The 25,855-nt window shown below is 51.8% G+C and overlaps 1 protein-coding gene across 13 annotated transcripts; it reads right to left on the bottom strand.

The window, feature by feature from the left end:
* Positions 1 to 464: 464 nt before the first annotated feature.
* PPCDC (phosphopantothenoylcysteine decarboxylase) lies at positions 465 to 25,855 on the bottom strand. 13 transcript variants are annotated; one of them, XM_073877379.1, is made up of 8 exons: positions 25,638 to 25,755; positions 22,705 to 22,876; positions 22,360 to 22,511; positions 20,974 to 21,173; positions 6,805 to 6,900; positions 5,825 to 5,953; positions 1,723 to 1,891; positions 465 to 1,308 (listed from the first exon to the last, which is right to left on the bottom strand). In XM_073877379.1, the coding sequence occupies exons 3-8, from the start codon at positions 22,418 to 22,420 to the stop codon at positions 1,223 to 1,225; spliced, it is 741 nt and encodes a 246-aa protein (XP_073733480.1). In that variant the 5' UTR covers positions 22,421 to 22,511; positions 22,705 to 22,876; positions 25,638 to 25,755; the 3' UTR covers positions 465 to 1,222. The 13 variants fall into 13 exon arrangements, with proteins under 13 accessions (XP_073733480.1, XP_025739837.1, XP_073733479.1 ...); XM_025884052.2 differs by lacking the exons at positions 22,705 to 22,876; positions 25,638 to 25,755 and adding an exon at positions 25,764 to 25,855; XM_073877378.1 differs by lacking the exon at positions 22,705 to 22,876 and having other exon boundaries at positions 25,638 to 25,770.

Raw genomic sequence — 25,855 nt, 5'->3', positions numbered from 1 at the left:
CCCCTGGCCTGGAAGGCAGGAAGCCAGCCCCAACCTCAGCTCCAAATAGGCACACAAGCCCCTCCCCACTGCAGCCACCAAACAGCAATTAGGTCAAAGGCAGGGTGGTGGGGTTTTCTAGGGCAGAACACGTCTCTCTCTGGAGTCCACTTCCTGAATTCCTGTGTGCCGTTGGGTGGGGTCGGAGGGGAGGCACAGACACCCAGGTCCCGGTCTCAGGTGCAGCAAAGCTGATGAGGACATTGGGAAGCAAGGGACCTAGGTTCTGACCCTGCTGGCTGGCTGGCTGTGTGCCTGTCATTTGCATAGAGGCCACGTCAGCTTAGGGCTGGGGATTTTACTTTTCCCACAATGAGAGGGTCTATTTCAGTAAATGTTAGCAAAGCTCACTGGTATGAATACATATCTAGCTTTAACTTCCCTTTAGTTGACATTTATTACTATGTAAGAGGCAGGGAGGCAGGTACCTTGCACACATAACCTCATTTAATTCTCTCAACAACTCCGTGAGGGCAGGATCATCGAGATGAGGAAAGCGAGAGTCAGAAAGGCTGAGAGCCCTGAGCCATGGTCCAGGAATGCTAGCCTTGCTAGCACATGGCAGAGCTGAGATTTGAACTAGGGTCTGTCTTAACCACCACATGAGACTGGCAGGAAGACATGCAGGTCAGTTGTCAGCCCCGACCCTTGGCCAACCACACCAAGCAATGCCCCTGATCTCCGAGACCACAGACAGAGGTAAAGGAAGGACACGGACTCCTACAGGTCACTCTTCTTTATTCCCCATTACCCCCGATCTCACCCTATGGTCTACGGAGAATCTCAGCGTCTTGCTAATCACAGGCTTCTCTGACTCTGCATGGTGCCCGGGCAGCCCACCAAGGAGCTGAAGCAGCTCCCAGGCACCAGGGAGAACCAAGGTTTCTCCATCATCCCTCAGTCCCCCTCCCAGAGCACAGGGACATACAGCAGCCTACTGTGCTAATCCCAGGGAAAGGGGAAGAGGGTTCTGGAAAGCAGGCATCTCTTAGCTGGAAAGAAGTCGGGACCTGGGCCTTTGGTCTAATTGAACCTGAGGCAAGTCAGGCCCCCGGCCCAGGCCAGATTCCTCCCCAGTAAACGCAGAAGTCTTCACCGTATTTTGCCAACATCCACCTTCTTCATAGACTTGGCCTGAAAACACGCTGAGTGCAGAGAGACACACATGACAGAAATCCTGGGTTCAACTCTGCTGAGAGCCACCATGCCGGAAGAGGATTTCTTCCACTTTGTCCACAATGGTGCCCACCTCGGCCATGGCCCCTAGACCTAGGGAGCAAGGTTCTGCTGTAGCCTGCAGACTGAGGCAGGGGCCCAGCCCCCACCCACCCTGCTCAGTGCTCCCGAGTGCTCCACTGAAAGCCCAATGCCTGGAAGGCCAGGACCATGTCTGCAGGAGCCAGACCCATCAAATCCCTTCCGAGGCATCCCCAGGTCAGGCCCCAGGAACAGTCACAGTAACCATTGTGTACTCGGGCTGCCTGCCAGGGACACCAGGCACTTGACATATACTATCTCGTTTAATCCTACCAAGTCTGAGAGGAATTAAGACTTCCATTTCCCAGACGAGAAAACCGAGCCCAGAGAACAGTTTTGCCTGAGGACCCAGATCTGACCCTGGAGCTGAGCCCTGCTGTGACTCTGGGCTGTGGGGATGGCCTATGAGCCTGGCCAGATGCCCACCTTGGTCTCCACACACCAACTTCTTGGCCACACAAGGTATCTCAACATAGCCGAAGGCCTTGAGCTGGCCCACCTGCTGCGCCGTGATGGGATGCTCCCACATGACGGTGTTCATTGCTGGGCAGAAGAGCAGGGGCTTGCGGCAGTCCCAGGCTCGGATGACACAGGTCTGTGAAGAAGGGCCCAGTGGGGCAAGTGGGTGCCTGCCGCTCTGCCTGCCACCCCTCCCCAGCGCTCCCAAATCCTACCCACTGTCCTCTGGGTCACAGCCAGAGGGCTTGGGATGACTGGGTGCAACTTGTCCGTGTCCCCCCATCTCGTGTCTCCTCAGTCTCTCCACCTCCCCACAGGGCCTGACACACAGGAGGTCCTCCCCCAACACTCACAATGGCCCCACCATCTCCACACAGACCCCCACTCCTGTGCAGAACAGGCTCTCTGAGCCAAAGCACAAGGCTTCTCCACTGTGGGACACACCTCACAGAAAGAAGGCAGCCAGGGGAGCAGTTACCCCCAAAGCAAAGGCCCAGACCACTCACTGGGTGGGGCCCATCCACCCCAACCCCGGCTCTACTTCGAGGCCGGCTAAAGCTTGGCATAAGAACACGTTCCACATAACAAAAACCCTCTCCCCTGCAGTATCCCACGCACCTCACTGCAACCCTGTAAAGAAGGTGCTGTCCATGTCACACGGGAAAGCTGCATTCCCCAAGCTCCCATGGAGACAATGATCCAGGGCATGAAGCCCTGCACGCCGCCCCGTAGGGTCTTCCACCGTCCCACACAGCCTCACTACCTCCCAAGTTCCAGGCCATCCCACCAAGTCAAACACCAGAGGAACTGTGAAAGGGACCCACCCGCTCAGTGGGTTGCAAAATCACATAGACCTGGGTTCAAGTCCCGACTGTGCTATCTACTCTTACTTCAAGCCGGGAGAACTTGGAGGAGTAATTTAATGTCAGGAGTCTTAGCTTCCTCTTTGCAAAAGCCCCCCTCACTGGATGGTTGCGAGGACAGAGGCCGGAAATGCTTACAGCTCTTCACACAGGGTGTGGCATCAAGGACAGGCTCCCGAAACAGTAGCTCCTAGTACTAATACAGGCACAGGCTCCCCGGGCCAGGGGCTGCAGGGGGGAGAAATAAGCCCCGAGGTTCCCCGACTGCTCTGGCACCTCCTTCCCAGCCGTGCGCCCCTTGGGGAGACAATGGTCAGCACATCCCGTCCCTGAAGTGCAGCCCGTGTGGGAAGAGAGGGGGGAGTTCGGAAACAATGCCGTGAGCAGGCCCGAGCCGGTGCCTGGAGCTCTGGGTGCCCCTGCCCTCTCCTGGGGACAGGAAGGAAGTGGGACGGCCCGCTGCCTCAGGACCTGGCTGCTTGTGTAGTCCCAGACACCAGCGTCTGTTTCCCACCGAGTCCTCTCAATGTGGCAACCAGGCTGAATGGACAGTTTCAGTCACACTTCCTCTTGGCCCCGTGCCACCTGCCGCTTCTGTAAGAGTCACGAACATACCTAGAAGCAGCCCCCTGACGGAGTGTGGAGTGTGGTGGGCGCTGGCTTGGGGTTTCTAAGCATCTTCAAAGCACAGCGCACCAACAACCAGAAGACAAACCCAATACCTCCATGTCCCATGCCTCTCTAGCTCTTCCCACCTCACCTCGCAGCTCAGCCCTTCACAGACAAACCACAGCTCCTCTGAACCTTCTGGCAGCAGGAGGGATGAGAGGAGGCCTCAGTTCCCACAGTCACAGCTGTTTGGTCAGTGCTCTGTTCAGTACCTCAAGCTCTGCCCCTGGGAAGCTGCCTGGGCAGCGAGAAGGCCTAGATATAGATCAGGAGACCAGCTCCCAGCTAGACTGGCGCCCCAAGGAAGTCACTCCTCTTTCTGGTTGTGCTTGGCTATTTTTTTTTTTTTTAAGTAATCTCCACACCCAACCTGGGGCTCAAACTCACGACTCCGAGATCAAGAGTTGCATGCTCTACCAACGTAGCCAGCCAGGCGCCCCTCTGCTTGGCTATTTAGCACAAAGAAGGGGCGAGGGCCCGAGTGGGCCAGAGGGCAGATGGTGGTGCACCTCACCCAGGCCAAGGGCCCAGAGGCCTGGCGCATAGGTTCACACCTAGCACGCTGCTCTTCTAGCACCCCAGGTTCTAGACACTGGAAAGGGAGATCTGAAGGAAGGGGGCAGCAGGGCGACGTTTTCAGGGATAAAAGGACAAAACATCTTTTAAGTGAGTACAGAGCCACAGAGCAAGGATGATGACAATTTAAACTTTAGGAGAGGGGCGCCTGGGTGGCTCAGTGGGTTAAGCGTCTGCCTTCAGCTCAGGTCATGATCCTAGAATCCCAGGATCAAGCCCCATGTTGGGCTCCCATTCAGTGGAGAGTCTGCTTCTCCCTCTGCCTCTGCCCCTCCCCTCGCCCCTGCTCTCTCTTGCTCACTCTCTCTAAAATAAAATAAACTATGAGATTTGTAATTCCTTGAAATATCTGTGCCTTCAAGTGAAACCTTTTGAGGCAAATGGCCTGGGGACTGGTCCTAGGAACATATTCCACTGTTCAGCCAATTCAGGAGGAGGGAACCCTGAAGATTTCACGGAGTGAGGGCAGCTCTGAAGGAAAAAGGGAAGCAGAGTTTTGCAGGGGAAGAAAGGAGCCATCCGAGAGCCAGCCCAGCCTGGGGCATACCTCCTAGAGGTCAGTGTGCTTCATCACATCAGCTGGTGCTGACCAGCCAGTGGGAAGCCTGGAGATCTGCTGAGATGGTGCAGGTCACACACCCCTCAGGCCTACAGGGATGAAAGTGGCCTGGAGCCTCACCTGCTCCAACTGCCCGGTCAGCCACACACCAGCCTCACTGGGAAGCCTTCTGAATAACACCACCCCCAGGCTCACCCTTCTCCGTACCCCCCTACCCCTGCTCCTGGCTACATCATCTGTGTGTCACTCTTCTTCTGGTCACCCTGTGCTCTTATTCAAATGATGCTTCAATCACTAGTGGATTCTTCGAGGAGTGCCTTACGCACCCATCAATAAGCCTGCAAGGAGACTAACCTCCTATCTGACCCACCAACATTTTGACCCAGCTTCATTATTTACTTCTTCGTCCTATTAAACTCTGAAAATCTCCTTGCTCTTTGCCAAAGGAGAGTGACTAATGACCTCATACATACAGTAAGTATTTATTGAACACTTACTATATGCCCAGCACTGTCCACTGTCAAAGGACCAACTGGGGTCACTGAAGACTGTACCACACACCAGACACCAGAGCATACTTCCTTCTCACCTGTGTGGGTAACCAACAACCCTCTCCTTCCAGACTATGAGTTCTCCGTATTCTGTGTGTCTCTCAGCATGGGGCTCAGTTCATGTTAGGGGAACGTTCAATGAATGAGGGCCGTGGGGTAATAATGGAGAAGGAGGGAGGAGAGAGATGACACACCTAGCTCTTCCCAGGAGGATCATATAAACAAGGCCTTTTAGGACAACAGCTCCCTGGAGGTCCCTTAGGCCGAGGACAATCCCCACTTTGTGCATCTGGACTTCTGTTCCTCTCCTCTACCAGCCATCGGCTGGCATCTCTCATTGTCTTTCTCCTCCCTTCCCCTCTAAGCTTTCCCTAACACACAGGAAAACCGCATTTCTGCCTTGTGGCCAATGCTACAGGAGAGATAAGTGTGCACAAGAGATCCATGAGGAAGTAAACACTCTTATCAGATCACCCATGTGGATACCCAGATCCTGGGGAGAAGGCAGGGCTAAGGGGGGCAGGCAGTGGGGCTGGGCAGGGAGACCAACAGAAGAGCACATCAAGGGCAGCCCATGAATGAGGGACAAAGGGAGAAGAGCTGAGCATCAGGGGGGCAGGTGAGAGGTGGACGCCCTCAAGAGAGCACACACAAGCTGAATCCATCCATCTGTCCACTGGCCGGAACATAGGTGACACCAGGTGGAGGGGAGGGGGTCCAGGGGAACACTGTTCCAGGCAAATCAGCCCACCATAAAAAGAATTCTAAGGCAAGAACCCCGAACAAAGGCGGTCTGCAGCTCAGCAAACCAGGAGTGAGGCCCAGGGAGGGAGGAGGGTAGAGTCACTCACAAGCAAGTTGTCACATATGCCACTGGCCACCTTCCCCAAGGTGTTGGCATCAAGAGGAGCCACCAACATGAGGTCGGCCCACCTCCGCAGGTCAATGTGGAGAACTGGGTCGGATCGGCACTTCCACATCTGGCAGAGGGAAGGAAATGCAGTCGTTAAGCTGGCTACTCTCTCATTGCGGCGGGAGGGATACGTAAGTCAGAAACCGAGGGAGACCACCTGAGCAAGCCCTGTCCAAGTCCACTACTGTTCCCTCTCACAGCTAAGCTGGTGAGCACCAGCTGTGGAGCCGACAGCCTGAGAGAAACCAGGCCTGAGGAAACAAACACCCCTTGTCTCTCCAAGCTATTCCCTTTATGGTTTGGTTTTCAAGAGGACTGACATCTGGCACGGAACTCCTGGCCTGTCTGCTTGAGGCGGATGCTTGGGTTGTCCAAGCCCGTGGAAGGGCTCTGGGGCGGCGAGAATGGAGGGGGTGGGGTGGAGAAGACAGGCCAGTCAGAAATGTTCTAGGCTGAGAATGTTTCGAAATGCCTGGCAGGGCACCCCTGTGAGGCCCACACTCGATGTCTGGTGAATCGGCCGGTGCTTGCCCCGCTGCGGGAGACCAGACGCAGAGCCCAGCGGCCGTGGGAAGCGAGGTGCCCTCCACAGCCCTGACACTGGGAGCCACGTGGACAAGGGTGCTGGGAACGGAGCTCCTCTGTGGTTTCATCAGCCCAGATAAGTGCAAGGACACTCAACCTGAGGCACGGGGCCAGGGCCGAGCTCTGCCTGGGGTGGGAGGAGACTTCGGGCCTCCTGCAGGCCAGAAGCTACACAGATGTTTTCCTCATCACCTCTGCCCAGAGGGCCTTGACCACTGACTTGAGCCTAGCTCGACTGCTCTGGCCTCCAGGACCACGGGCAGCAGGGAGGACACTGCTGTCCTGTTGACAGAAACACGATGGAACTCAGCCCTGGGGCCCCTGTGCACTGACCTCCCATTCATCAGCGTCGCTGTAGAGAGTGACAGGAATGTCCTGGGGGCTGTAGAAATGTTTGGCTCTCTCGGTTGTGACCACTGCTACTTCCAGCTGTCACCGAGAAAACAATGGAGGTGGAGAGGGAGAGGGAAAGGAAACTGTTACCAGAGCCACCGGCCTGGAGGCCGCACGGGGCCAGGCCAGGCAAGTGCTTTCTTCACAGCCTGGCTGTGGAAAAGACTTCTCCCTCCTCGGCAGTGAGCCCCATGTTTGCATAGCTACTTCCGATGTCACCCAAAGGTCAGGCCCCACCAGATGTGGCCGTTTCACTTCCCCATCTGAGGGGTTGTTGAGGAATGAGTCACCAACTGCCCAGTGCATATAAAGCTGCAGGCTCCTGCCACTCGGGCCGAGAGGCAGACAGGAAGGAATGCAGGGTAAGAGGGGCCACCCCAAAGAGCTCTAATCCATACCGCAACCCTGCCCTCTGCAGGCCAAGGCGCTGGGGAGCTGGGGCCTGGCATGATGTGGCTGCATCCATGCCCCAGCGAGAAAACAAGGCAGAGTCCTCTCTCGTACTTCTAGGAACAAGGCCTTGTGGGCTCTGGTTGCAGACAGACTCCAGGAAAAAAAAAAAACAAAAAAAACCTGTGTGCCCTACACTTGTGGGGCAAGAATGAAGTTTACCTTCACACTCCTCATCCACAAGTAATTCATAATGCAAACAGGGGAATGGTTAGTCGTGTGGGCAGCACTAGACCCAGTTGCCATCCTTTGTAAAATGAGGTGTTAAACCAACACGCTGGCAGAGTAAACGAGCTCCAAAGAAGTGGCTGGGAGGGAAGGGTGTAGCAAATCACATCTCTAGGGGACATGTATCCAGGAGACAGAAGAGTCAAGGGTGATGAGGACAGAATCATCAACTGGCTAGAACAGGAATCCCATGTGGCATGCAGGCCAGATGCAGCCTGCAGACATGCCACTTGGCCTGCATGAGGTTATAAACATTTTTGAGCCAATATATACAGATCGGGAGATTTCACATAGAAAATCCAATTTCTTGGCTTCTCTTGAAAAACTAAAAGCTCTGGCACTCTGGGGCCCACATTCCTACTTGATAATGGTGGTGCTGCGTCACGGCTGCCTCTCGGGATGGAGCGTGCCCATGCCCACTCACAGAGGCCCCATCCCTCCCTATCGTCTCACTGAGGCCCCCCTCCTCATCTGTTTCCTGCCTATCCTGTGGCAGCGACAGCATTCCACACAACACGTAAGAGCAAAGCTGGGACCGGAAGCAGACGTCCCAGAGAAGCAAAATTCGGGTACTTCAGAAGGTCTGCTATTTCTAGCTCTACTAGAGAGCTCTCAGACATGTCCACTCTCCCTCACTCTCCCTTAGGATCTACCATCCCCAAAACTCGCACAAGACCTCAGCCAAACTCCCACTGAGCACCGGTGCTCCCTCCACGGCAGCTCTGAACAAGATGGCGGAGGAACAGGGCCGCCTTCTCTCCGCGGCACCAAGGCCTGGAGCCGACCCGGGACCAGCACAAGCAGGGAGACAGCAGAGGGAGGCAGGACAGTGCCGAGACTCTCAAGACACAGGGCAGTGGCAAGGAAAGGCAGGGGAACGGTAAGTTAGAGCTAACCAGAAGAACAGGTCACCTTCAAACCAGCAGAAAACTCAAGCCACACAATGAAGGATCAGAAAGGGAAGAAAAGCAGAGAGGACACATGACAAGTAGAAAGCACTGAGTAAGATGGCAGAAGTAAGTCCTAACATAATAGTAATTAGAGCAATAGATAATGAGCTAAATTCCCTGATCAAAATTCAGACTCTCATACTGGATTTTTAAAACCCTCTATCACATCAAAATGTGTCTGAAAAGACACTTTTAAAACAAAAGGATATATTGGGGCACCTGGCTGGTCAGTTGGTGGAGCCTGTGACTTGGGGGTTGTGAGTTCAAGCCCCAAGTTGGGTGTAAAGATTACTTAAAAATAAAACATTAAGAAAAAAAAAAGGTAGAGCGCCTGGGTGGCTGAGTCAGTTAAGCGTCTGCCTTTGGCTCAGGTCGTGATCTCGGGGTCCTGGGATTGGGCCGCACATCAGGCTCCCTGCTCAGTGGGTAGCCGGCTTCTCCCTCTGCCTCTGTCCCTCCCCCCGCTCACACTCTCTCAAATAAATAAATATTTTTAAAAAAAGGATATATAAATGTTAAGTAAAAGGATAAACTTTCAGTTAAATAAGGTACATTCAAACTCTGCTGCCCCCCAAAATCCCACTGAAATAAAAGGGATTTTTTTTTTTAATGATATGAACCAAGAACGGAGAGAAGAGGACCAAAAAAATCAAATAAAGTGAAAACAAAAACCAACCAACCAACCCCAGAAACCAGCAGGTAAGACATGTCCACACATTTCTGGAAAATGGAACTAGAAGGAAGCATTAGCAGATTAGATGAGATAAGATGCGGGCGCCTGGGTGGCTCAGTTGATTAAGCGACTGCCTTCGGCTCAGGTCATGATCCTGGAGTCCTGGGATCGAGTCCTGCGTCGGGCTCCCTGCTCAGCAGGGAGTCTGCTTCTCCCTCTGACCCTCTTCCCTCTCGTGCTTTCTCTCTCTCATTCTCTCTCAAATAAGTAAAATCTTTAAAAAAAAAAAAAAGATGCTCTTTTTTTTTTATGAACATTCAGGGAATAAAAAAGAACTCTTGGACATTAAAATTATAAACAGTGAAATAAAAAACTCAGAATAAGTGTAGAAAAAATCTTGCAGAAAAAAGAAAGATAAAAAAGAAGGATAATGTTAGAAAAACAGATGAGAAAATCAGAAGATCGATTCAAGAGGTCCAAAATCTGCCTGAGTTGCAGAAAGCAGAAAAATGGAGGTGAGAAAAATCATGAAAGAAATGGAATGGAATCTCCCAGAACTGAAGAACTCAGAGACAGGAGGCATCTCTTCTGCCTGCCTGCTGTCGTTGGGTCAGGCTCAGGGGACCCGGAGCATCACGTCCCTGGAACCCACTGAGTGTCTGTCTGTGGAGCCTGAGCCCACAGCACCTCTTCCTGAAGCCACATCCTCCTGCTGACATATATGTGGTTTGCAATCAGCAAGCTCAAGAGAGTTTTTCTCACCATGTTGCTGCTAAGCCGCAAACCCCAGCCTGTACCTGCACAACTACTTTTCTGGTCCCAAATGCAGTCTGTCACATTGCCCTGGTAAATTCCACTTTCCAGAGGTGGCCCACAGAGAGTTCCTCAGATCTCAGTCCTGCTCTTAGCCAGCACCACCATCAGGAGCCCCCTACCCCCACCCCAAGACAGGAACCAAATCATGAACAGAACAAGGTCAAGAGCAGGGCTCTTCCCTAAGGTCCACGGGGTAGGGGTGGGAGGAATCAAGAACGATTCCTTTCAAAGTGGGATCTTTCACTGTTTATAAACATGCTGACATCACTGTCAGGTGGTCCAGGGGGATGTCCTAAGACTCTATTAAAGGCCTCACCTCAATCCAGAAGTACTTTGAGGTCCAAAAAAATAAACTGAAATTGTTAGGCCTTGTTCCCAATGAGCCTGATCAAGCCCCAGTGACAACCACTTTCTGAGAGCTTTTCTAAGTGTTTGCAGACCTCATCTAGACATTAGTCATCTCTAGCCCCCAGGACCTCTGCTGTTTCCCACCCGTCCTGTAGGCCGCCAGCCAGACAGAAATTTGCCCAGGGGATGAATCACCCAACTTGGGTTCAAGTCCCTTCTATCACCATTTGTCCTGCTTTTTCAAGCTCAAAAGATGGAAACAAAATGGGACACAAGAGTCTCTCTGGTTTCTTTCTGTTCCCTCCTAATATTGTACCACTGGCCTCCAAGACCAGGCCCTGTTTCCCTGTTCCTTTCCCAAATATATGTAATGGCGCTGTTGGTCGTCCTGAGTTTCAGGGCAAGGTTCAGCTCACTCTGGTGGCCTCTGGGCCACGCTCTTACCTCCATCTTTGGTTACACGTCCTCCTTTCCATTTAACTGTTTTCCAATCTCCTTCGACAGACAGCTTCCCAGGTAGACATACTGGTTTTTGGATACTGCCTTCTTTTCCTCATGGGGACCACTGTCTTTCATCTCTAAGAGCTTCCCAACCACCCTGAACAATGTGCCACTTAAGAATATCCCAGTTCAGGGGCGCCTGGGTGGCTCAGTTGGTTGAGCGACTGCCTTCGGCTCAGGTCATGATCCTGGAGTCCCGGGATCGAGTCCTGCATCGGGCTCCCCGCTCAGCGGGGAGTCTGCTTCCCCCTCTGACCCTCCCTCCTCTCATGCTCTCTCTCTCTCTCATTCTCTCTCAAATAAATAAATAAAATCTTTAAAAAAAAAAAAAAAGAATATCCCAGTTCAGGGGCGCCTGGGTGGCTCAGTCGGTTAAGCGTCTGCCTTCGGCTTAGGTCATGACCTCAGGGTCCTGGGATTGAGCTCCCAGTCAGGCTCCTTGCTCAGCAGGGAGCCTGCTTCTCCCTCCCCCTCCTGCTCCCCCTGCTTGTGCTCTATCAAATAGATAAATAAAATCTTTAAAAAAAAAGAATATCCTAGTTCAGGGTAAGGGCAGAAAAAAATAAAAAAGAACATCCCAGTTCATCCTCTATTCTGAAATCTAGAAAACTACTTCCTGAAGATCTAGTTCCCCTACTTTCCCTAACTCCCAAACTGCCTGTCAGTTCTCAAAAGTAAGGACTGTGCCTAGGGCTAGTCAGAAACATTCCCAGTTTGGTAATGGCCCTGTTTTGGGGCTCCCTCCTCCCTCTCAGCTCTTGGCCTGAGCCTCACCTGGCCCCTAGGGAGTTCGAACCAGGGATCCAGGTGAAGCCTCCTGCCCTGGGCCCCTGCTTGAACTCTTCCCTCTGAGCTCCTCCCCCCCGTCTCGAAGTCCATCCTTCTGCGGCTAGCCTCCCAGGTTATACAGTCACTGTTAGGGAGCTTCCTGGGGCCGGGATCTTTACCTCAAGAGTAATGTTATGATGAGCCGATCCTTGCCGATGCCCGTCCCCTGACCCCACTGAAGCAGCTGCCTCTCCTTGACCCTCATGCTGTCCAGCAGGCCCCAGCCTGTTTTTCTGGTTTTAGAGGGATGTCACTTGATCTAATTCATCAGCCCTATGGGCTTTGTCCTTTCATTTTCATTCACTCTGCCAAATGTCCTGGCAGCCAAGGACTAGGCCCTAGGTCTACACACTTTAAAAAAAAAAAAAAAAAAAGAAGGGTGCCCGGGTGGCTCAGTCGGTTGAGCAACTGCCTTCGGCTCAGGTCGTGATCCTGGAGTCCCGGGATCGAGTCCCGCGTCGGGCTCCCTGCTCGGCAGGGGGTCTGCTTCTCCCTCTGACCCGCTTCCCTCTCAAATAAATAAATAAAATCCTTAAAAAAAAAAAAAGGACATGTTGTGCTACCTTCTGAGATACTAAATAACTCAAGACTACTCACTCATTCACCCTGACCTTTCCCCTAGCAAATGTCGAGGAGCCCTGGCAGGGCAGAAAACTCTTAAGGACAGGAACCCGCGCTGGCTTTCTTATACCCCTCGTGGGTCCTGGTAGAAGCAGAGCTAGGATTAAAACAATCTCCCACACACTGGAGAGTTCCTGAAAGGCAGCCAGAGCTTGGTCCTCTGGTGAGGCCCCTGCCAGGGGTTTTTATATCTAATATTTAAAACCTGAACTTCTCAGGGCATCTGGGTGGCTCAGTTGTTAAGCGTCTGCCTTCGGCTCAGGTCATGATCCCAGGGTCCTGAGATCGAGCCCCACTTTGGGCTCCTTGCTCCGCGGGAAGCCTGCTTCTCCCTCTCCCACTCCCCCTGCTTGTGTTCCCTCTCTCGCTGTGTCTCTGTCAATAAATAAATAAAATCTTCAAACAAAACAAAACCTGAACTTCTCTGTGTGATGTGACCAAGGCTTGGCCAGACCTTATAAGCTGTCTGCATTTTGCCTGGCATTTATAGAGGTTCCTTCCTGAAACCAGTTGGTAAATCTAGTTTCCTTTTCTCTACTGAAGGTACATTAGCTGGAGAGTAAGGGAGGGGGGAAATGGAAACAGATTTAGGAGTGATACCTCCACATCTTCTTTTAGGCCTAGTCTGGCCCAGGCTGCCTCCAGGGCAGACTACCAAAGGGACTTGGGGAGAAGCACTTTCACAGCCATAGGATGAGACAAATCCCATGGCCTGCATTTCCCCCTCCCACCCTATCTCTGGCCACTATTTACTATCACCAGGAGCCAGTAGCACCCCCTGCCCAAGTTTGACAACCAAAAAGGTCCCCGAACATAGTCCAGTGTCCCCTGGGAGGCAAAGCTGCCCGAGGTGAGAACCAGTTCTCTACAGGACCATCCAACAGAGCGCTCCAGTGACAGAAACATGTCACACCTGTGCCGTTCAGCACAGCAGCCCCTTGCCACATGCGGGCTACTGAACCCTTGAGGTGTGGCTAGTGTGACTGAGGAACTGAAGTTTTGGTTTAATTTAATTTTAATAATTTAAATTTAAATGTGGCTAGTGGCCACTGTACTAGATAGCACAGCTCTGGCATATACAAGTAAAGGAGAAATCCAGCCGGAACCCCCAGCCAAGTAGCCCGAAAAGAGCAGGTGTTCCTAGTAGGGCAGGCGATGATAGCTTCACAGGAGGCTGCTGAGGATTCTAAAGAGGAAGCATCCACCATGCCTTACGCTGCCACAGGGCAAGGAACCCTGCGCTTTGGTGGCTCGGGCCTCTGGGCTGGCACACCCAGCAGAGGCCCCTGACACTAAGCTGACCAGTGTTGACACTGGTTGTGCCCAGAGCCTGGGAACCAGCCAAGAAGCTGACACGAATCTGAGCGTGGGGGTGGTGGGCATACTCTAGGAAAAAGTACTCTTGGTGCCCAGGGCAGTCAGCACATAGGGTGGGGAGCTGTGGAGGAGGTGGCCTCATTACCAAATCCCTGAGGGTGTTCCGGTTGGCTGGGTGGCTGTCCCAACTCATAATGTTCCAGCTCATAATGATGTCTTGACTTTTTTTGAAAAGATTTTATTTATTTGAGAGAGAGCACAAGTGGGGGCGGGGTGGACAAAGGGAAGGGGAGAGCAGACCCCCGCTGAGCAGGGAGCCCCACATGGGACTTGATCCCAGGACCCTGAGACCATGACCTTAGCCAACGGCAGACGCTTAACCGACTGAGCCACCCAAGTGCCCGATATCTTGACTTGTCAAACATTTATTGAGCCTACATATACATGGCGGCCGCAGCTGGTAAGATTCGGGCTCTGCCCTCAGCAAAGACTCAGTCTAACAAGTAGGTGCGGTATATATGACCTTGACCATGAAGCAAGGCAGGCCAGGTAAGAGTCCACGATGTCCTGGGAATTCTCATCCTCACAGCCATGGTTAGCTTGAGCACAGAATGCCTATGCTCAAGATCTGAGCTCCTCAAGTTCACTTGCTGAAAGGAGTCAAGAAACCTGGCCCCAAGCACCAGTTCTGCCAGCTCACTGGCTAGGGGATGGGGGGGGGGGGGCAGGTCTTGGGCAAATCCCTCTTCCTCTCTGGTCCTGGTTTCCTCCTCTGAGCCATGAGCCATTTAAACCACATGGCCTTCAGGGGCCCATCCAGCTCACTATGCCATCCCAGCCCTCTTGCCCTTTCCCACCAGGCTCTCTGGGGAAAGCCATTCTCCATCAGCCTCCCAGTTGGGCCTCCTGGGGGAGCTGGTGTGCTGGTCTCAACAGCCCTTCCTGCCATTCAAGCAGGACCAAGCTGCCAGTCCCTCTGTGCCCTTCCCCAGCTAGAGAAAATTCTCAAGAAAGGAACTCGAAAGGCAGACCGCAGTGCTCACTCCCTGGAGGAACTGACCAGGGCAGAAGGGGCCGGCCAAACCAGCAGAAACCTAAATAAATGCCTGAGAGCAGTACAGCTGGACAGACCAGTTTCCACAACAGGACCACAGGGCAGGCAGGTACCCCCCCCCCCCCCCGCCGAAAGAAAGGAAAACCTCAAACCAGGCCTCGTTTCTCCCACTTCCTTTTCTCAGCGAGCATTAAAAAAAAGCATAAAGTTGCAAAGAATGTTCCATAATTTTCCCACCAAGAGTCCCACTGACTTTAAAAATAAATATACACAGAGGTTAAAAAATGAAGTTTGAACAGAATGATACAAAATGCAAGCCTCCCTTCCTGCCCCCATTTCTGCACAAAGGTGACTACCTCCAGAGGAAAATTTGCAGGTGGTAACTCAGATATGTGAACATATAAAAGGAACCATACAATATTCCAGTGGTCAGCAAACTTTTTCTCTAAAGGGCCTGATACTATTTTCAGTTTTGTCACAACTACTCAACTCTGTAGTAGCGAGGCTGCAGTCACAGGCAATACTTAGATGACGGTGTGGCTGTGTTCCAATAAAATGTTACGGACACAGAAGTTTGAATTTTCATGTAATTTTATGTGTCTCAAAATATTGTTTTTAATTTTTCAACCACTTAAAAACGTAATAACCATTTTTAGCTCACAGACCATGCAAAAAGAGGTTAACAAGACCAGATTTGGCCTGTGGGCCCTAATTCACCAACTCCTGTACCAGGCTCATTTCATCTACATCTTGAAGACTGTCCCACATCAACATGGAGATCCAGCCATTCTTCTGAAGCGCTGCCTTAATTCATCTCGAGGCTGGACCCAAACTGCACCAGAGCGCTCTTTATCCTCGGACATTTTGTTTCCAGTTTTGGTTTTGTTTTGAAATGATAAACAATGCTTTAATGAACATCCTTGTACATACAGTGAATCTCTATACCCTACAGGATTCAATCCTACGGGTGAATAAGGGCTATGAACACTCTGTCTCTCCAGACATTGCCAAATGGTCCTCCAGAGAAGCAGAATTTACTTCATAGTGCATGAGAGTGGGACCATCTTTCCCCCACCCTCGACAGTGGTCAATGTCCTGACAGGCATTCTAGAAATTTCTTTGGGGCGCCTGGGTGGCTCAGTCTGTTAAGCATCTGCCTTCGGCTCAGGTCATGATCCCAGGATCCTGGGATCAAGGCCATCAGGCTCCCTGCTCAGCGGGGCGTCTGTTTCTCCCTCTCCCTCTGGTCCTCCCTCCCCCAGCTTGTGCTCGCTCCTCTCTTGCTCACTCTCTCTCTCAAATAAATCTTTTAAAAAAGACAGAAAATGGGGTGCCTGGGTGGCTCAGTCGTTAGGCGTCTGCCTTTGCCTCGGGTCATGATCCCAGGGTCCTGGGATTGAGCCCCGCATCAGGCTCCCTGCTCTTCTCCCTCTCCCACTTCCCCTGCTTGTGTTCCCTCTTTGGCTGTCTCTGTCAAATAAATACATAAAATCTGAAAGAAAAGAAAAGAAAAGAAAGAAACTTAAACTTGTCCTGCCAGCTCCCCAAATGGGAGACCTCCACCTTTTGAAATGCCCCGCTGGCTGCAGCCCTGCTGACGCCTGCCAGGGCAAAAGCTAGAGAGCCGTCTGTCTCCTCCATCCAAGTGAGGGGGTGCTCAGACAGAACTTCTACCCAGTTACATGATAATTGTGGAACTGCAAACACCCTGAAGCTTGCGCATCCCAGGACCTCCTCTCGGGCCGCCCTTGGGTCCTATCCCTTTATGCCCTCACCTCTAGAATCTTTGACTAGTGCCAGAAGAAGCCCTGAAGACCTCATTTTAGTACCTGCCTCCCCCCCTCTTCATTGCAGGGCTAAGAACATCGAGGCCATAAAGAAGACCTGAACTGCCCAGAATCCCAGCATGAGAAATCGTCTAGGCTTGGCTGCCTCTCTTGAGGTACAGCCAGCCCCCACTATCCAACTCCCCACCACCACAGAAAGCATCCCAGGATTCTTGGCAGTGGCACTCTGCCTGACTGCTGGTGTGTGAGGTGAGACCAAATCCACCCCTCTCCTGCCCCCCTCCACAGTCTCCCTGGCCAGGCTCTAGCCAGTGGCTCTCCTGGGGTGCCTGGACAACACTTGTGAGTCAGGAATAGAGGCCCACCTTGGGACATTGCGAGTCTGGTTCCAGAACACTGCAATAAAGCAAATATCTCAATAAAACTAGCCAAGCAAGTTTTTTGGTTTCCCAGCACATATAAAAGTCACGTTTACACCACACTGTAGTCTCTTATGTGTGCAATAGCATTATGTCTAAAATAAAGCAAGACGCGTGCCTGGAGGAGTGCAGACAACACCGACCCCATACTGGACTCTCCATCTTGTTCATGCCCGAGCAATGACCTCCCTCCAGACTGTGTGTTTCAGGCCTTGTGGTGGTTAATGTCTGCCCTGACCAGAATGTGGGAAGGGTTGTTCTGACCTTCCCTGAAGTGGTACACAGACGGCACCACGTTAGAGAACGACTCGTTGACCTCATCACAATGCCCTTCAGTCTCTAAAAGCTGTAGACTGAGGTGTGGACTTGGCAGAGCATAGCTGCGCAGCGCCTGGACCGTCATCCACCCAACCTGCCTGCCCTCCCACCCATCGGCAAGTTCCCCTGAATAAGTGTCTCTAATGGAATGGAGTGGCTCATTTTTCAGTCTCAAAGTGCCTTCTCAGGCTGGAGGATACCTTACTCTCCCTCCCCCACTTCTAACAATACCTCAATTAAAAGTGGTTTATTGTGGGGCGCCTGGGTGGTGCAGTCAGCTGAGCATCCAACTCTTGGTCATGATCTCAGGGTTGTGAGATCCAGCCCCGTGGTCTTGAGACTCTCTCTTCCTCTGTCCCTCCCCCACTCTCTAAAATAAATAAAAATAAATATTTAATAAATAGTTTATTGCTAAAAAAAGGCTAATCATCATCTGAACCTTCAGCAAGTTGTAATCGCTGATCACAGATCACCATAACAAATACAATAATCAAAAAGTTTGAAATATTATGAGAATTACCAAAAGGTGACACAAAGTGAGCAAAGGCTGTTGGAAAAATGGCACCAACAGACTTGCTCAATGCAGGGTTGGCACAAATCTTCAATTTGTAAGAAAACTCAGTATCTGCAAAGCACAATAAAATGAGGTACACCTGCAGTTATGAGCCAGATCTGTAGAATCACCCAGCTCCCCGCAGCCCACACTTCAGCTGCTTGTCTGCTGGCCAAAATCTAGAAATGCCTCAGGAGCTCATGAAAGCCCTGAGCGTGTGAATCCATGATGTAGGCAAGCAGCTGAGAAGGACCATTCCAAGGGACAGACTGCTCCTGGGGGTGACCCAGAAAGAGGGCAATGGGGAGATCAGTACCATCAGGGAGTGTGGGGAGGCCACGGCATCGGGCCAAGCAAGGGTCCCCCTCTGGTTGTCTCACAAGGACTCCACCAAGGAAACCCAGGCTCCTCGGAGAGCTGTTCTACCTACAGGATGAGCTGGCCAAGAAGTGAGAGGGCAGTGGGCCCCTCCACGGGAGCAGCTGGACTGTGGATCCCACAGCTCTTCCCACACGGGCTGTCTCGCCAACCCCAACAACCCCACCACGTGGCTGGCCCAAAGGACATGACAAGGGAAAAGGAGAGGGTGAAGGACAGGAAACAAACACTGTTAGCTAAGCACAGCTCCTGGCACAGGACGACAAACTTTCATTGGTGTCCCCTCCCCAAGCCTTGACAAGAGCCTGAGGGAATGGGTGGTTGTAATCCCCTTTATTTTAAATGAGAAAGGCAGGCTCCAAGTCCTCCGTCCTAGGTCAGTGCCCTTCTGGCTGCCTAACTTTCAGATGGGCTCCAGCCAGCAAGAGAGAACCAAGTTCCTATTCCAGACAAGGCCTGTCCCCGTCAGAGGGCCAGGGCCTGGGGTGGGTTGGAGAGCCTCCCTACTTCACGCAACTCTTTCCTCACACCCCTGTAAATGCTGGCTGCACGGGACGGCAGGAAGCGGGGGAGTTGCCATTTCCCCCAGCTCTGAGGCTGCCCATCTGTTTCCTGGGATAGGACGCCCTGCCCCCTCCTCCCCCAGTCCGGAAATCCACTTGCTCTGCTATGGGAAAAGGGAACTGCATGGCTCCCTGCCTCCCGAGGGGACAGAGGCTGTCACTGCTGCAAAAACCCCTTCCAGGCCTCCAGGCCTCCCGCCCTCATGGGTCTAGTGAGCCAGCTCCTCCCAAGGGTTCTGGGCCTACGGGGGAGAGGGGGCAGGCCACAGGTGGGGCAGGCCACAGGTAGTACTGCCCAGCAGCACCAGTGCCCAGCAGCACCAGTGCCCAGCAGCCACGAGACTCACCTCCCTTCCCCCTTCTAGCCTGACTGGCATCTCTGGCTGCCTGCTTCACCGCTTGTCCCAGCACGAGGGGTCGGGTGAGGGGGTGACTTTCTGGGTAGAAAGTTTGTGGAAAGTAAAGGAAAAAAAAAGATTTCTCACCCCTGCCTTCAGTCCTGACATGATCATCTGCAAGTGAGCACCGCCCCCTGCTGGACACACTGGGTACATGCACCTGTGCCACTGCGAAAGGTACGCATAGATACAGGGAAAAAGCACAGCCTGGGCCCCAGTGGCGCACCCAACAAAAGGAACGTGCAACAACATGAGCAATGTCAAAGACAGCCTAAGATTCCCCACAGCTTGGTCAAGATTCTCTCCCAGACCAAACTCTACTCAGGCTCCTCTGCGCCACTTTTTTGACTAAGCCTATCCTGGGGCCTGGTCCTTAAGCTCCTGTTAAGTGGGTTTAGCCAGAATCCCCCACTCTCGATATCTGATCAGCCTGGATATCTCATCAGGCTCCTCATCCCTCAACAACCCTCACGTGATGATTGATCACCTTGGCCTGCCTGCACTAAGAATCCTGTCAGGACAGTTTAGCCAGAACCCCCCTTAGTCCTGGTATTTCCTCTTAGTAATTTTCCATCCACCGCCCTCCACCTGCTCCTTGCCTACAAACCCCCACTTTTCCCTGTTGTATTTGGAATCAAGCCCAGTTCTCTGCTGAGGTCTCTTTTCCCTTATTGTGGTAGTTTTTCTTAATAAAACCTGTTTTTACCACTTTACTGCCCATCTCAGGTTTTTCTTTAATACATCAAATGAGGGCACCTGGGTGGCTCAGTCAAGCGTCTGCTTTTGGCTCAGGTCATGATCTCAGGGTCCTGGGATCGAGTCCTACATCAGGCTCTCTGCTCAGTGGGGAGCCTGCTTCTCCCTCTGTGCTCTCTCTCTCTGAAATAAGTAAAGAAAATCTTTAAAAATAATAATACAACAAATGAGTTTTGTTTTCTTTTTTTTAGGTATTTTATTTAAGTAAATTCTATGCCCAATGTGGGGCTCGAACTCACAACCTGGAGATCAAGAGTCGCATGCTCTACCAACTGAGCCAGCCAGGTGCCCCTCATCAAATGAGTTTTAAAAGGAAAGGAACAATGCCACATGGGCTGAAGCAGGCCAGGAAGGCTTTCTTGTAAAGTGTTTGGGCAGAATTTAGAGAGGCAGAGGAATAGGAGGGCAGCACAGCCTGGCAGGGACCAGGCCAAAGCAAAGGCCATTGGAGTGTAGGCAGTGAGAGTTCAACAGACCTTAGAGACCAGACAAGGAAATGAGGTCAATACCTGCTGGATTTCACATTGTTTAAAGCCTTGAACTTTTCCCGAAGAATTTGCTCCAGGACCCTACTATATAAAAATATATACAAATATATAAAATTGATCAAAATGGAGGTACATTTTGATGTATACACTGTGGAGGACCCTGGGCATCTCTGAACACCTGAAGGAGCAGTTTGAAACCAGAGCCGCAGGCAATGGGGTACCCCTGACATCCCAGTGCATCTGGACCGACAGGACAGTCACGGTGTCTAACAAGGAGGGAGAAGAGAGCCGCAGTGTTCAAGATGAAACGGGGGTGGGGTGCCCAAGGCAGCAAGGGGAGACCGCAACTGTGCTGCATTTCTCCAGCCAGCCCTCCTCCCACACCAGCACCTTGGGGAACCAGGATCAGCATCTGGGAACCCAAACCCTCTATTCAGCCAAGCGTTCCTTTCCCAGTCTCCCCTCACACTGTCCACACCCTCTCATCTAGTTTCCGGTTATACTGGACTATCTCCTGCCTCCCCTACAAACTAATGCACACAGAGGGCTTCCACAAACACCACCATTAACAAAAAACCCCATGCACTGCATAAAAATGGGCCAGCCCCAGGAATGGCAGCTCTCCACCATCAGACTGCTACGCTGTCTAAAAAGCATACTCACACCAGGAATGTCCAAAAGCCTAGACACCAGAAGAGGCAACTTCAGGGCTGCAACACTCCCAGTGACACCCACGAGAACATGGAACTGTCTCTTCACCAAGGGTGCAGCAGCCGGACTTGAGGCACTGGATTCCATGTGGGGTCTAATGGCTTCGAATCCCGGGAGCCTGCCAGGACGGCCTCCACACAGCTCTGTCAGGACTTAAAATCAAAAAGCAGAGTAAGGGGCACCCACTTCATTCATACGTTCGACCAAACTGTCTTGAGTACCCTGGGCCAGATACTCGGGTTACTGAGGGGTGAGCAGTCCCAGCGGCTGGGAGCACACGATTTGATGAGGTCAGGTACCATGTAATATGGCCCAGTGCTGTGAGGAAGGTCCATACCGGGGGCCTTGGCTGCCCAGGAGTAACTGTCTGAGGAAGTCAGAGACCCAAACAAGGACATTCAGTTTGAGTCTGAAGGACCAGTACGCTTCCCAGAGAAAGAAGGAAATAACCATGCAAGAAGGAATAATCCCACCAAGGTGAAGAGGCCTGAGGGTGGCAGGTTTGGGGAACAACGAGCAGCTTAGGAGTGAGGCTAAAGGGTGATGGGAGGTAGGGGGTGGCAGGAGGTAAGGTTGCAATCGGGTCAAGGGCACTGTCAAGAGCGGTGAAGGCCAAGGTGAGTTTTCATTTTAGAAAGATAGTCCTTGTGCCAAGTATGGACGGGGCCCTGGAGGTGGAGATGGGAGGAGGCTGGACTGACTGAAAGGAGTAGCAGGATGGCACGGGTTCAGGGACACCTGAGAGGTGGTAAACCCTAGGCAACAGGACTTGGGTGATCTAGGGAGTAGAAACATTTGCCTCTCTGTCACCGTCCCTTTAGATCAAACTGGACACCACTCTGCAAATCCAAGCCCAGAAGGAACAAGCATTAAAGGGGATGTTGGACACCCCCATGGGACCAGATGCTTGGTTTCTTCCTCTGGCCCTCAGATGTTGCTAGGAGTGCCCGAGATAATATAGCTGACGGACACACCAAAACCTACACTCTGCAAGCTGGGTCAGCAAAATGTACCTACTCCATCAGCAACAATCACTGAGGACTAATGACATCTAGCACTGGGCAAAGAATTGTGCAAGACATGCCACTGTCTTTGGGGTATCTGTATATGAGTTGTGAAGAGTCACACCTAAAATCATTTGAGATGGGCCCTTCTCTGGGATACAACTGTCTGGTAATAAGTGATTCCACTGTTCCTGTTTCCTTGCCTCTCCCTCTCCACCTTCCCACCACCACCACTGCCACCAGCAAGCTCCCTGAATGTGTGACCAGGTCCGATCACCAAGAGCCAGGCACCTGGTGGGTCCTGAACCTCTGCTGGAGGAATAATAAACTGTACCTTCTGAAGCAGGGTGAGGTGTGGGGCACAAGACACTGGCACAGAAGCCTGGCTGGTACATCAGGAGCCCTGGGCCCTGTCCATGGTTGTGTTCCTGAGCTGGTGTGTGACCTTGGCCCAGGGTACTTCCCTCCCTGGACCTGTCTCTTCATCTGAAAAATACAGAGGTAGGACCAGGTGATCTCTGAAGCTCCTTCCAGTAGAAACCTCTGAGTCAATGTATGAAAGACACCAGTTAAGAGCTCTCTGTACAAGAGTCCTGGAAGATGCACTCAAAATGGGCAGAATCAGCAGTGGGAGGGGAAACCAAGGCAAACCCCAAGGAGGAAGTTATCTGTGAATCACCCAGTGGCTACGTCCGTGGCTGCACACCCATAAGGGCTTCCTCTTCACTCCAGAGGCTCCTTGGTTTCCGAGGGCCTCTCTGCCCAGTATTTGCCTTCAAGACTCAGGCACACACCCACATGAGCTGAGGATCCTATTTGGATCTATTATCCCACTCCTACCCGGAAAGATCCTAGATGCCCAGACCCAGGAGACAATCAGCAGGAGTTAAGCACAGACCAGTTCCCTAAAGCAAGACTCCCCCAAAGTTCTGTTTGCCAGCTCCGTTTCAGTCTCTGCTCTACATCAGGGCCTCAGCCAGGGCCATGCTTGCCCAGAGCACAAATGAGTCTACTCGAGGGCTTGGTGAGCCCTGTTGGCAACTGGCAGGATCTAGAGGGCCTACCAGTCAGCCCCTTCCCAGATCAGCATGCTGATTAGCACCCTCAGTAGGTGAGGGAGGCATATTCTTGATTCTCCAGGGAAACCTACCTACCAGAGCGCAAACCCTGACCCTATCCCACCCCAGCTAACTGGTGCCAGGACAGGGAGATTCCTGCCAAACCAGAGGCTGAACTTCATCTCTGCAGGCCCTAAATCTCCTCTACATCAAGCTGATATCATTCCTAAGGAACTGGTTACTGAAAGCAATCAGTTAAACTGAGGGCACGGGGCGGCCTGGGTGGCTCAGTTGGTTAAGCGGCCAACTCTTGATTTCAGCTCAGGGCATGATCTCAGGGTCCTGGGATCAAGCCCCAAGTCAGGCTCCACACTCAGCAGGGAGTCTGCTTGAGGATTCTCTCATCCTCTCCCTCTGCTCCTATCCCTGTTCGGGCGCTCGATTGATTGATTGATTGAATGAATGAATGAATGAATGAATGAATAAATAAATAAATAAATAAATAAATAAAAACCTAGGGCATGAAGCTATGTTGGGGATTTCAATTACTTCCCCACAGTAGGTGATATAGCCCAAGATTTACAACTTAGCCTGATGAGCAAGACTTGCTAAGGACCAAAGCCTACCTACCTTTAGAGAAAAGTGAGTGTGGGCTGGGTGTTGGGGGTGGGGGACATAGGTACTTGAATAACAGAAAGTGGGTAATCTAACAAACATTTGAAAGCAAGGTCAAATTGGTTCAACCTAACAGTCTTGTGAAGTGTGATAGCTGGCAGTTCTTTATGTTTACGTTCAAAAAAGATCAAATCCCAAACCAGTAAGTCTGTTACTCTAGGCCGTTCCTGTTAGAACCGCCTACTTGCACAGCCAAGGTGCTGTAGATAGTGCCTGATTTTTCTGGGCTTTGCTGGAGAACTCTTTAGCAGCAGGAAGAGTTAGCATGCAGAGAGGTTATAAGGGCTGAAGGCTATGATTACTGAGCCTTAAGCTCCCAGGACACCAGTCATGCAGGTAAGTCACAGCCAGAAAAATGGCAGGTTCTCTACTCCTTATAAAGACAGGACCAGACAGTGGTTCCTGGGTGGCTCAGTAGGTTAAGTGTGGGACTCTTGGTTTTGGCTCAGGTCATGATCTCAGGGTCGTGAGATCGAGCCCCACGTCGAGTCCCACATCATGCTACACGTGAGCATAAACTGCTTAAGATTCTCTCTCCCTCTGTCCCTCCCCTGCCTGCTCATGCGTGTGCGCTCTCTCAAAAAAAAAAAAAAAAAGGCAGAGCCAGAGCTTGCTTGTGGCAAGCTTGTGATGTGTAAACCTCCTCTGATGAGCTTAATTAGGGCAAAGTTAAGTAAAGGTTTCAGGAATACCTGCCAGTCACAATAGGGGCATGTGTGAAGCCACACAGAACCAGGGTTAAAAAAGGGCCAGACAGTACAAACACTGCCCAACACAGGAACAGTGAGGGCCTGGGGCCTAGGACAAAGCAGAACCAAACATGGGGGGTGGGGGAACAGGGATCCAGGATCCATTAAGAGCTTATAATCTTTAGCCTAACGTTAAAGCCCCTCACTCCTGGCCCCAGGCTTTTGCTCTGGCCCTATCTTCCACCAGTCAACACACTCTATTCTGCCCTCCTAATAATGAGGAACTTCTAGCTCCCCAAAATGTCACCCTGCCCCCAAATCCAAAGACATTAAAAGGCCACGGGGTACTTTAAATCCCTGTCCCCAAGGTAAGGCAAGGAACTCAGGAGAGAGCTCAAGACCTTGGCATTCTGCTAAAACTGCTCCTCTCTCGCTAGAGGCAGGCATGCTTGACTCTGCAGCTTCTGCAATCCAGCTTAGGCACTCCTCCTCAAGCCCACATGTTGGGGATATACACATATATTATACATATTTTATACATATTTGTATTATATATTGTATATTATATATTATATACTAATATATACCATATAAAATGTTAACTAAGTATCATATTCACACACACACATGCACACACACTGGCTACTTCAAGGTAGTTACAGCCACTGCGAGAAACGTGGGGAAAACACCCGACTCCCAAAACATTCACCAATTCTCCGACTATAGCAATCTCTCCTGTTTATCGCCTGGTACAGGCCTCTAAAGGACGAGAAAAGTTTTTCTCTGGTAAAATTTAGCCTCATTCTAATTTTTAAAAACCATCAGCACTTTTAGGCGGATCTAGAGGATACAATTCCAACATACCAAGGCTTTCTTTTTTCTATTTTACCGTTTTTAAAATAAGGGGAACTGATGGGGCCACCTTTTAAACTAGTTTAAAAAGGCACTGAACAATCGCAGGGCGGCACAAAGCAGGGGTGGGAACACACAGATACAAATCCCCCACTCCAGACTCGAGCGAGGAAGCGGTCCCAAATGCGCCGGCACACAGGTGAGTACAGTCCCAAAGGCGCAACAGTCCCCACACAGACACAGCCGCCAACCCACAGTGGCAAGCTGAGCTTCACGGGCACTGATAGGAAACTGAGGTCACACACCCCCGCGGACCCACAACCTTCACACACATACACACGCGCGCGCGGGCCAAAGTGAGGTCACGCATAAATAGTCGCGGACCGACAGTCGGCGAAGCTCCCAGGGCCTCCCTACCGCCGGGCCAAGAGGACACAACCTCCAAAGACCCCTAGACTCCTCACCCACGCCTGGCGCGTCTCGGGCAGCCCCAAATATCGCGATATCTCAGCCACCCCTTCCGCTGTTTCCGCCGTTTCCGCCTAGCACGTAGTCT

The sequence above is a fragment of the Callorhinus ursinus genome, unplaced genomic scaffold (assembly GCF_003265705.2).
Source record: "Callorhinus ursinus isolate GAN/ISIS: 27379988/994484 unplaced genomic scaffold, GSC_fseal_2.0 scaffold25, whole genome shotgun sequence".
NCBI classification, from domain to species: domain Eukaryota; kingdom Metazoa; phylum Chordata; class Mammalia; order Carnivora; family Otariidae; genus Callorhinus; species Callorhinus ursinus.
The sequence above is the reverse complement of the archived record's forward strand: the minus strand, read 5'-3'. Positions and strand labels throughout refer to the sequence as shown.